At 36.2% G+C, this 12951-nt stretch overlaps 1 protein-coding gene across 1 annotated transcript in view; it reads left to right on the plus strand.

Moving 5' to 3' along the window:
- Positions 1 to 9877: 9877 nt before the first annotated feature.
- Positions 9878 to 12951, plus strand: part of LOC145671130 (kelch-like protein 17) — a 291534-nt gene continuing 288460 nt past the window's right edge. Inside the window, exon 1 of the mRNA XM_081739927.1 lies at positions 9878 to 10011. Coding sequence (XP_081596053.1) covers positions 9994 to 10011 — 18 coding nt within the window. The 5' untranslated portion in view covers positions 9878 to 9993. The remainder of the gene's footprint in view (positions 10012 to 12951) is intronic.

Below are 12951 nucleotides of genomic sequence, written 5' to 3' on the forward strand. Positions count from 1 at the left end.
CGGGATAACGAACGTACGTACTAACAACACAATTTTATGAATCTCACTGTGTGATCCTAATAATATAATAAAGTGTATAAAAGTAACGAAAATTACAACAGGAATGACTGTTTCGTTGGTGGATAACTTTTTAATTTTCGTGATGAACAAAGTTAATCGCAGTGAGAGATTTTCTGAACTGTACTGCCTTGGCAACATAGCGCTTTGAATAATTTGTGCTAGCCAAGTACGTAAAATACGACGAGTGCTTGCTACTGAAGTGATCTTCCCCAGCGACTCTTGTGCTTCTGACAGCGAGTAATTTGCTGCAGAAAATGTATTACCTCGGCGAGATAATTAACAACGAAGTAATATGCATTATGTATGCTGCTGGTTCAAACTTAACAATATAGAGAACTTGTTCTTTCTTTATTTTTAAGTTGAAGAATTATTTACTTGCAGAGTAAATCCAAGAGAGAAAACTATACTATCACATGGTCTGCTTTGGTGGAACAGTAACAAAATAAAAGATTAAAATTAATGTTAGATATGCAGAGTTGCTTTAGGTATTATGAATGGCTGGTCAAACTCTGTTCATTTATCAATGTTCACTACCGCTTTATACTGCAACTTTCTTAGTAATGTATAAAATAACGTGCGTATGTCATCAGATTTCCAAATAGGAGGAGTCACCTAAAGCCACCAAAATTTGTATGTGGGTAGGTCTTCTCAGGATCTAATCACGTAAGAAGCCGTTTTTACGATTTTCGATTCGAGGGGAATTTGGAGGTCATGTTCTAGAGGTTTAAGAAAGTATACAGACTTCCAAAACCCCTCAAAAATAGACAACCCAGATTACTCTAATGTATTACAGATTGCATTCTGTTCAGTTTGTGCTAAGAACTGGCACTTCAGCTGGTTATTGAATACAAATGTGGGAAGAGTGACGTAATCTCATTTGATTCCTGGAGATAACTTATGTGGTTCGGATCTTATGTTAAGCTACCCTACCGTTTTTAGATTCTATTCTGAGCTACCAACCAGAACTACCAACTTTTCTTTCTTGTTACTGCGATTTAAAATTCACATGTTCCATATTATATATATTTTATATATTTTTTGTTTTCAGTTGTATTATTCTGCAGATGATTCTAAAAAAATTACTGCTTTGACTACACTGTTTCTATATATTTATTTTATCATATTTTTAGTATGTGTATATTTAGTGCTGGAATAAGCAAAACAAGCTATAACTTAGGTTCCCAGTCTCTTGGGAGCTCCAAAAAATTTACAGAAAAAAATAGATGTAAATTTCGAATTTATAGGATAAGAAACAAATTATAACACTTACATACACCAAGGGGCCACGGTGGTTCAGTGGTAGAGCGTTCGATCCCAGCCCCCGCAAGTGAATTTTGTGGTGCACAAACACCGTGCGGGTGGGTTTCCTCGGTGTTCTCCCGTTTCTTCCCACTTTCTTCATTCCACCATTTCATTCATTACTCATCATCACCGTCTCCTTTAGCCTAACCGGCATAACTGTAGGACGTAAAACTCAAACATTTCATTTCATTTACTTACATACCAACAGTATTTTGTGTTGTGTAGGCTCTTATGATGTAAGTAATGGGACTGCTCCTGCTAGCGTGCTCTCAAAAGTGTCAGTAGTTCATTTCTGCACATTAGATGCCTACATTTTTCATGGACTGGTTGAATGGCTACATGTAGCATGCAACTGTACATTGCAGTGCAGAAAATTTGTCATTGACAAAAGATAGCTGCACATATAAAGCCTCAAAATCTCAATCTGGCTCTATGTATATTTCATTTGAATTTATGTGTGTGTGTCATGATAGGAATGTCTGTATCATTGTTAGGAGAAAACAAAATATATTTAACAGTTTATATATATATACATAAACAATACGTAAATACACGAAAAACAATATGTTCGAGCAGAACTAGAAATTATTATTGACAGTGAGTGACAGTTTTTAATGTCACGAGTTTGTTTTTGTCGATTTTCTCAAAAATTACGCATCAAAATTTACCCTTAAGCATGTAATATTCTTAAGCTCGATGTGGTCTATGAATTTAAGATATGTATAGATCATCATTATCAAAGTTTGCTGTAAACTGATATTTCAAGTACTTAGTACAGGGCGCAAAATTTCCGGTCGCCAGATCGCCATTGGCGACTAGAAATTTAGAACTGGCGGCCAGTGTTGAGTACGAATGGTTTTTGCCTAAACGCACAGGGCTGCGCAGTTTCTGTTTCGCAGGAAAATAATTGCAACTGGCTGAGAGAAAACACGTGAAAACTTCATTACGAGATTCCCGAATTTACTTCCAGTCGTCACATTTTGTGTAGTTTTAGCTGTGAGTACTGCTTCATGTCCGAGAGGTTTCAACAGTCTCAACAGAGTTAAGACTGCCTACAGGAATTCACTGAAGATTGACAGATGATTTGCTGACAATTTCCATCAACGGCTCTTCACTTAAGGAGAGAGAGAGAGAGAGAGAGAGAGAGAGAGAAAGAAAGAAAGAAAGAAAGAAAGAAAGAAAGCGTTACACAAACGTGAAATCTTAGGGTAAGGTATTTTTTAACATGCATATGAATTGTCCAATTCAAAGTGTAATTGTCTGGTTTTGAAATTTTATGCCTTTGTGCAATGTCTTTCTTTGTGAAACCAAATTTCATGGGGTAGGGGAGGCCTCTTATAATTTATACATGAGATACTAGCGATCATCATTTTTGCATTGGCAAGTGCGTTTAACTTTGAAATTTTGCGCCTGACTTAGTACATTGGTAAATAAATAACATTATTCGACTCTTCCTACAGAACTAAATTGCAGACTATCTGATCGGCCTGACACTATAAACAGTACTACATCAATTCGGCAGTACAAGAAGTTTACGTATTTCGAGCTGTACGTATTATTAAATATTATTATAAATAAGAATAATGAATCTTTTTACTTTTTAAAGAAAGAACTTCTAATCTCAATTTTCTTAATTATATTTTTTTGTCTCTTTTCTAACTATTGATACGATTAGGGTGCGTATAGTTCCACTTTAGTCGGGATAGTTCCCTGATTTACGTAATTTGTTCTCTCCTTCCCCCAAAATAGTTAAAAAATTCCAAATTTTGATCCGAAACATGAGTCAATATTATTTGTGCGATATTTAAAAAGAATCCCTCATTCATTAGTCATTAATACTCAACTAACAAGAATAATTTACTCTCACACTATTTCGGTGAGTACTATTTAATCCTGATATTTCACCGAAAAGAAGTACCTAACTATGAATATACTGTAAATTGTCATAAGATGTCTCGATTTACTAATCTAAAAATCTAGGAACCCTAGATATCATAGCATTTGTATTATATATTGTTGGTAAACTTGAATTTGGCCGCCAAGTGAACTTTGTGGTGGAAAAACACCGGGTGCGCGTGGGTTTTCTTGGGGTTCTCCCGTTTCCTCCCACTTTCTTCATCCACCATTTCATTCATTTATCATCACAGTCTCCTTTAGCCTAGCCGGCATAACCGTGGGACGTAAAAGTCAAAGATTACATTTCATTTTTTGAATTTGGCATATGAGGTTGATTATGTATTATCTACAGTATACTGGTTATGCTGTCTCTCGCCTACATTATTTAATATCTATCTAGAAGAGATAGTGAAAAAGAGTTTTCAAAATAAACATGGAATTTCAGTAGGATGTACGAGAATGATTAGGTGTATATGGTTTGAAGATGATAGGCGCTTGTTGCAGAATCTGAAGAAAAAACCAATGTTTTTTTTTTTTTTAAACTTGAGGAAGGACTGTGATGAATATGAGATGAAAATAAATGTTAGAAAAACAAAAGCCATGGTGATTGGAACGAAGCGGTCAGTGTCAAATAAGCCTACAGAAGTAAGAGGGGAGAAAATAGAACAGCTGACTAGTTTTCGACACCTGGGTAGTATTATTAGTAATGATATGAAGTGTGAACGTGAAATTAAATCAAGAATAGGAAAGGCAAAAGAAACCTTTAGAAGGAAGAAAATATTATTTTGTTTGACCTTAAATAAAGTTGAGAAAAAGACTCATAAAATGCTTCGTGTGGAATATTGTACTGTATATGTCAGAAACATGGACATCACACAAAAACGAGAAATGACTAGAAGCTTTGAAAATGTGGGTGTGGAAAAGAATGGAGAAAATAAGCTGGATCAAGGGAAAACGAATGAGAGGGTGCTAGAAATTGTAGGGGAGAAAAGAACTATTTTAGGTATTATTAAAAAAAGGAAGAGAAACTGGTTGGGACATTGGCTAAGAAAGAACTATATCATGAGGGATGTGCTAGAGGGTATGGTGGCAGAAAAGAGGGGGAGGGGCGAAGGAGACTACAATTAATGCACGATATCAAAACAGAAAAATCGTATGTGAAGACCAAAAGGTTAGCGGAAGACCATGGAGCATGGAATCTTCAGTTGCAGCAAGTGACCTTCCATTAACCCTGGGAATCCCAAACGGGTTCATTGGACCCATGTGACTTTTCGTTCATTAATTACAGAGAAAGTTTTCGTGAGTGGTCGCTAATATTCCGTGACTTTTTCTTTATGGTGCTCCTCTCCCATGTTATGTCAGAAATACTTTATTCCTTTAAGTCAGGTGGTATATATAAAAATTATAGCATTGTGTACCAGGTGGGTCCAGTGGACCCACTGTATACTTTAAGTAGGAATACTGATTCAACTTTGGTTTTGATTTACATTGTGGATCATAGATGACAGAATTAACGTCGGCGTGTTCTTTATTCTTTGTTATCAGTATTATGGTTAAAAATGTTTTACTTATAAAGTAATTTAATGCAGTTTTACTAAGTTTCCCTAACTAATTATTCTTTTTGTACGTAATGTCTACTGGTTTATGGTGTTTTCTCCCTGACACCATTTTTCAGGGGCATATTATAAATTTCTACCTATAATATATTCTAAACCAGCCAGTGCACGTTTCACTTTAGTCATTGGATTTAGTGTCTGAGGATAATGGCGCGTGGCCGACTTTCCGATAACGACATACGCCAATGTCTGTTGACAGAAGAGGAGAACCTTTCTGGTGATTTGACAGATGATGGAGAAGTGAACTGTGAATTATTAGAGTTATCTGCAAGTGAGAGTGATTTTTCTGATGTTAGTGAGAGCGACATGCAAGATGAAGCAATTTTCCGCTCTAGAAGTGGCCTAGAACATTGGAATTTAGTACCCTTCACTACCAGTCGTGGGCGTGTTGGTGCTGCCAATGTAACTAGAAAGGACCGTGGTCCTACACGGTATGCTAACAGGGAAGTTGATGATGAGAAATCTACTTTTTGTCTATTTTTTCGTAGGAACATTCTGGAAACAATTCGCAAGTGGACTAACAAGGAAGGTAGGATAAAATTTCCTCGTGAGTGAAAACCTGTTAGTGTTGAGAAACTTACATCGGCGTGCTAATACTTATTGGGGTATACAAATCAAAGCATGAAGAAAGTAGGCAGCTCTGGAGTAATAAAAACGGTCGACTTATCTTCAATTCCATTATGAGCAGTAATCGTTTTCAACAAATCAATTCCGCTCTACGTTTTGATGATGCAGAGCTCAGGCTCCATAAGAAGACCTGATGATAATCTATCTCCAATTTCTGCAGTGTTTGAAGACTATGTTAAAACTCTACAGGACCCTTATATTCCCAGAGATAACATGACGGTGGACGAACAGCTTGTGAATTTTCGTGGACGTTGTCCCAAAGCGGATAAAAGTAGGGCTGTAGGAAGCAGCTTGTTTGGATTCCAACAGGATGCCATGATAGTTTCATATTGTCCAGAGAAGTACAAAACTGTTACTCTTCGGAGTACAGTGCATAACCCCCCCTGAAGTTGACACTTCTACAGCAGAGAAAAAGCCAGAAGTAATTCTCTACTATAACAAAACAAAGTCTGGTGTGGACACTATGGACCAGATGACCCGTTATTACAGCACAAAGCGAATGACAAGAATATTGCCTCTGGTAATATTCTTCAACATGATTGATATAAGCGCACTCAACGCTTATATTATATTCTTGCCACTACAGAAGAAAGACAAGAGACACAGATTGAAACGCTGTAACTTCCTGATTTCCCTCGGCAAACAATTGGTCCATATTGGAGAAGACTTTCCACAGAAGAGAATCCACACAGAAACTGATCAGCTCACTGAAAGAGAGTCATCCAAAAAGAAAGCTCGATGCGGGATCTACCCATCAAAATGGGATCGCAAGACAAGAACCTTCTGCACCAAATGCAAGACAAATGTGTGTTCTGAGCACAGCAGAGTTGTTTGTGAAAAATGTCTCGTACACTAGCCTTAACAAATGCAAAAGAAAAGGCAAAGGGATCATAATTTTCAGTTTTTGGAAAGCAAATATTTGCTACTTGTAATCTAATGTTGTTATTACGTGTATGTAAAAGGTTGACTATTTCATTATCCCTAATAATTAGAACTTCTATTTGAGCTCAAATAAAGAAATAGTAATACTGGTAAGTTACCATATTTCTAGTGTACGATATAACTACGATAACTACGATGTGTATTTTATTAATTCGTCATAAATACATTGCAAAAATGATATTGTATAGTATTTCGTTGTTCATTTTCTCCCAAAAATTTAATTATATGGCTAGAGGGTCTCAATATATTACTGTGGGTCCGTTGGACCCGACTGGTACACAAAGGTATAAAAATTTGTCTGGAGTTCCAGGGTTAATGGTAGAATATCTATGATGATATTGGTTAGGCCTTCATAGTCTACTTTGTTCACTTTGTCTATGCATTGGTAACGTGTAACCGTAAACTGTTGATTTTACGCGTAGATGAACCCATCTACCAAAATATAATTAGTATAATCTTTTCTTAAGGTCGGTCTCTTTTTTCGGTTGTAGTTTGGAAGTGCACATCTAGACTTAATTTGTCTCCAAGAACTTTATATACTCGAAGTGTAGTAAATAAAACCGTACAATTTTTTAATGTAATATAATTACAGCACTCGTTGTAATCCATATTTTTGCATTGTTTACTCTAAGTGTAATTATAGGCCAAGTCTTAACTAACATCAATTGGTCAATAGAGGCAACATGGTCAGTTTTAAACATTAAAGCCAATAACTTAAATTAAGTGAAAAGTGAATCTGCACTCATGAATTCAACTCCTACCCTGAGAAACAATTTTTAAGACATTACGAATGAATTTCGTGAAGAAATAACTACATATAATAAGATAGTACATTACCATTCCAGACACATGCAGGCATATTGTCAATCTGTACGCAATAGTCTGAGCATGCGCCAAAATAATAACATGCCAGAACGTCTTAAGAAATCATTTAAATAATTTAAATCAAGAAAAGTGAAAGACTTTTTTTTTAATTTCACGGAATATTCTCAATCTACGCCAATTTTGGGAAGTCACCTGCGGTACTTAGCTCCAATACTCTTTAATTTTATAGTTATATAACACAAATTACTGCTAGTATGCATCAAAAGAATATCAACTTTCTGTGTCCACATTATACTCGATTTTAGTGCCACCGCATAGCGATTTTCGTTTGTTTTCTTTGATACAATCTTGGACAAATTTTATTGGACAAGATATCAAAATTAGAATTCTTTTTTCTCAATTATCAAAGCTTTCTGCACACTCCGCCTATTATTTACTACGAGCTTCACTCTCACTTCCAAGATTACTGTATTTCCTTCGTTGTTCCCCTTCTTGGCAGGATGATAAATTACTTGACAATTTCGACCACACTCTTAGAACAGGACTGGAATCCATCCTAAACTGTTCTTTGAAAGACAGTTCATGGTTACAAGCTTCCTTACCCGTGGAGAATGGGGGCCTTGGGATTCGTCGAGCCATGGATATCGCCATACCTTCTTTCCTCGCATCATTCTATGGCTCACGAGAACTAATTGGATCTCTTCTTCAACAGGAGGTTGACTTAGACTCGATTCGAGATGCACAAGAATGCATCGATAAATGGACTAGTCTGGTTGGAATGGATCCCCCATCTAACGACAAAAGACATGTTCAGTCTGTTTGGGATGAACCTATAGTCAAGCTTCATTTATCTTCACTCCTATCATCAACCAATAACCCAGATGACAAAGCCAGGCTGTTAGCTGTCTCCTCCTCCAAAAACGGAGCATGGCTTCAAGCCCTACCTTCTCACACACTCGGCCTACACCTTTCTAATGAGAGCTTTCGTATTGCTACAGCTCTGCGCTTAGGTGCTAATATCTGTGAGCCTCACTTTTGTCCTGCTTGCAACGCATATGTTGATAATAAAGGATTACATGGTCTTTCATGTAAAAAAAAGTGCGGGAAGACAATCTCGACATCATATTGTAAACGACATTATTTGTAGAGCCCTCGTTTCAGCGGGAGTTCCTTCAATAAAAGAACCAAATGGTTGTTGCCGCTCTGATGGTAAAAGGCCTGATGGCATGACTTTGGTACCGTGGAAAAATGGAAAGGCACTGGTCTGGGATTTCACATGTTCCGATACGTTTGCTCCTTCCAACTTATCCCATTCTTCAATTCAGGCAGGTCTCGTCGCCGCTCACAGAGAATCAGACAAAAGACTAAAATACTCAAACCTATTGGACAAATATTGGTTTGTAACAGTAGCAATAGAAACTAGTGGGTCTTGGGGTCACGAAGGATCTAATTTCATTAATGAGGTTGGTCATCGAATAGCAATCAAAACTGGTGACCCCCGAGCTACTGCATTCCTTTTCCAACGTATCAGCATCGCCATCCAGCGCGGGAATGTGTCATCGATCTTAGGCACATTACCTCCTGGTAAAGAACTGGACGAGATTTTTCTTCTATAACACACAATAAGACGGAAGTAGAGACATCCTAGGAGGCTGAGAACCACTTTGACTATGTTCATGAAGAATGTTTTGAATTCAGTTTGGATAAATATAAATTCTAGGAAGTCATGGCTAATGCCGGTAAATTTGGGAGTGGTAGCAACATTATCTACAGATTTTACTTTGTTGCTCAAAATCGTTAAAGACCCGAAAGATATTGTTGTCAAGCTGTCCGATGTTTATTTTGGAACAAATATGCTAATCAGAAATTTATTCTAAATGAAACGTTAAATACACTATTTTATGTAAATATAAAAAATATATTGTTAGCTTGTATACAGTTATTATTAGTGCAGATAAATATATTTTATTATCTTGGATAGAAATAGAACAAGTTCTAATTTAGATCAGTTGTATCAAATGTTGTAACCAACTCAAAAGTTGCATACAACTTGGTATCATACATGTTCAAATTCCACTTTGATGAAATATTTGATGCAATATGTGATGGAATATTTGTTCGTCTATAATGGGCTAAAGGCACATATTGGAATAAAATTAAACAAAAAGAAGTTCGATGTGTTGGCTAAATCTGCAGTGGAATTTGGAATTGGAATTAATATAAAAATAACTTTTTCAATTATAAACATTTGGTTAAAACAAAATTCGGCTATATAAATTAAATATTAGATTTTGTCCAGAAAAATATTATTGGATTCTATTTGATACAAGTTCTATCAAATTATTGTCAGTTAGTTCTGAAAACTTAATAGAACTAGTGTAGTCTTCTAGTAATAATATAAAACTTTCCAAAGTAAACTATATTTTGCAATTTTATATACCGTAAAATTGTAACAAGTTATAGATATCAGCATTGGTATTTAGGATGACTTAAGCTATTATTCTAGTATTTCTACTTCACGATAGTTTACGACTTGTAAGAAATATATTACAAGGCTAGTAGTTTCAGGAAATAGGCCACAGGAGAAAGGCGTCTGGAATTTTGATCCGCACTTGAAGGTACCTCCCAAGAGGTAGAATGATATTCTGAATGTTTCTTATATCGTTCGGGTAATAAACAAGAATAATTACTACCTTTCATAGACATCGAAGTTTGGTGAACCAAAATGTTTCTCTTCACTGAGGTAACGCAATTTCTTTCAGTCTGAATCCTTCAATTCCATATTCATACTGATGTATATTTTATAAGGGTTTAACATTATCCTTTCACTCAATGTTTCGAGCAGAATTACAAAGATGGAAACATGGGTTACGATATATTAAATTTTCTTTGGTGTTGTTCTATTTTAAGGGGGCGTAATTTTTTAAAATCTATAGAAGAAATATGTTACTTGATTTCACAATAGGATTATATAAATAATCAAAATATTTCGGGATCTTATTTCTCACACATATAATAATAAGGTAGAAAATAATATGAAATGCAAAGTATCTTCTTTACCACGTATAAGGAAGACATGATGAAGTGCAGCGGTATATAAAAGCAGTGTACAAAGTGATCATAGAGGCGGGTAAAATTATGCCACACGGAAAGCATGTGCTTTTATACTTATGAAGTGTTTATCCATTATCCTTGTATATCAGTATACTTACGGGGCATATTTTTGGATTTGGGGAGCCAGAATTTTTTGAGTTAAAATTTCGGTAAGAGTCACTTTGTGCAAACATCATAGGAACCGATACAATAACTAGCAGTTACACTCTATTAATTTTAACAAAATGGGTCCAAACTTCTCTAACCGTAAGCTAACCCTACTTACTCCTACCTTTCGTCATATAAACAACGTGACAAAATCACTTGTTCTGCATAAAGTGCACTTTTGTCAATATTTCTTACTTTCTCGGTACATTTCCTGTATTTTTGTTGGTTCAGGTTAGGTTATATTAGATTAAGGCTAAACTGCCGTAGATGGTGGCCGCGGATAAGACCCACACGAATCTGTTTTCAACGTTGTATTACAACTTACCTGTTCATACTTTCATATATCTCACATACAATTACCCCTGTTTCATTTCTGGCCTTCACTATTCGGTACTAACCACAAATATTTCTTATTTTCATGTTTCTTTTACTCTTTCCTACATCCATATACATCAGTATAGTAATATTGCGCAGAATTAGTACCTTGGAACTGTCAAGTTTTGCAAACTACACACTACTTATTAATGACTAAACCAATGCGGCTGATTAAATATCATGTCTTCCCAAAGGGTGATGTTAAATTTACATTGAAGTAGCACCACCCGAGCGTGACGTAATGCCACGTGGTATTTAGTCCACTTTCCTTACACAACTTTACTGATAAAAGTGATTTACTTACGTTAGGAAACATAGCTGAGCGAGTGTCAGCGAGCGAATGGAGCTAGAAGCCCCGCAGGGCTGGTTTTGTCTTTTGTTTCACCTTGACCCTCATAATAATACAGCAGCGTACATATCCTAAGTTAGTTAATATGATAACATAGTGGATTTGAAACACTGTCAGATTATACTCTACTGCCACCTCACCTCATAGTGAATCAATCCACGAATACATACAGTCTACAATTTAACTTACGTTTTCTCCCTTATTAAACATCCTACAGTGATGACCTTTTTAACGTTTGTTACTCTCATTATTATATTTAGACTGATTCTGTTCATTTGTCCGGAAATTTTGTATTTTGGGGCCACTATCTACGGCAGTTAACCCTAGATTAATTAATTTAGGTTAACTTTGCATTGATCCCGCAGTTCCGAAACTATTCCTACTTACCGTTCCTAACGCATCCATTACCTGCGGGCGCACCCCCGAGACACCGCGCGGACAACTCTGCTGCACTCTTGGACTTATGCTGTTAGACAGCATTCGTACTTTTAGAGGCCACTTAGCAGAAACTGCTTGGTGTTTTGTTATCTGGCCTCCTAAAATTAATTTGCGCTCAGTAATTCAATTCCTCCCTTAAAATACACTTTCTAAGGCAATAAAAGTGTATTTCCTTCTAACATAAGTTACTATTTCATGAATGTACGCATGCCCCTTCCCCCTAAACTGGGATACTAACTTCCTTTGGATATACGGACCATATCATACCTTCTATAGCAAATACAGTTTTAAAGAATATCTAAATTTTAGAACATACGGGCCTACCTGTAGTCTTGTATGTAATATCTTGCTGATCAGCAATAGTCACGTGTTCATTACCACAACTTGAGAAACAATTGTTAAATTATCGGCACTGATCAAAAGCTCAGAGTTTACCTTTAAACACCTCAAAGCTGTAGTCAAATTTGATTTTCCATTCGTTGTGTCATGCATTGCTAGGGTTGCCATATTTCTCAGAGAGAGATAGAGAGAGGAAAAAAAAAGAAAAATCGGAAGATCTGTAGGAGAAAGAAAAAAGGAAGACATATCACATTGAGAATTTACAAATAATAAACATATGGTTTCACATAGTAACACCGAACATTTGATTGGAACTTATGATAATTTCATTAAAAACAATTGCAACAAATAAAATCAACCAAAAAAGTATATTAAAAATCCCGGTGGGAGATTGTTCCTCGGATTTCACGTTAAGCCGCTGGTCCTAATCTCATATAACCTCGGTGCTGAAAGAGACGCTACACTCAATCCAACCAACCAAGTATATTACGAAAATCTTTATTGCCTTTCAACTACATTTTAATGAAGATTCCATCTCTTAAGTCTCACATCCCTTTTTATAGTTCAAAAATCCTTAAATGACATATCGAAATTCACAGACACCTGGAGAGAGAGAGAGAGAGATAGCTACTGTGCATGGCAGCCGAATTGGTGTTTGGCTTTGAATCCTGCTCTTACATCGACAACCTGCTTACAGCAACGTTGCTGACGATGTGATGAAAATGGTTGCTCGACCATCTCCGAAAATTATAAAACTTTGAGTGTGATGAACCTTGTGTATGAGAAGGTCAATAACATCATTCACGTTGTCGTATGTACAAGTGTTCCTGAATGACTGCCATCATTATTGTCGACTGAGTTTTCTTTTTTTTTTTTTTCATTTACAAGCGTTTACGAAAACTTCAGTTGCTCAGGACGTAC

Source organism: Thermobia domestica, chromosome 15 (assembly GCF_964235325.1).
Source record: "Thermobia domestica chromosome 15, izTheDome1.hap1.1, whole genome shotgun sequence".
NCBI classification, from domain to species: Eukaryota; Metazoa; Arthropoda; class Insecta; order Zygentoma; family Lepismatidae; genus Thermobia; species Thermobia domestica.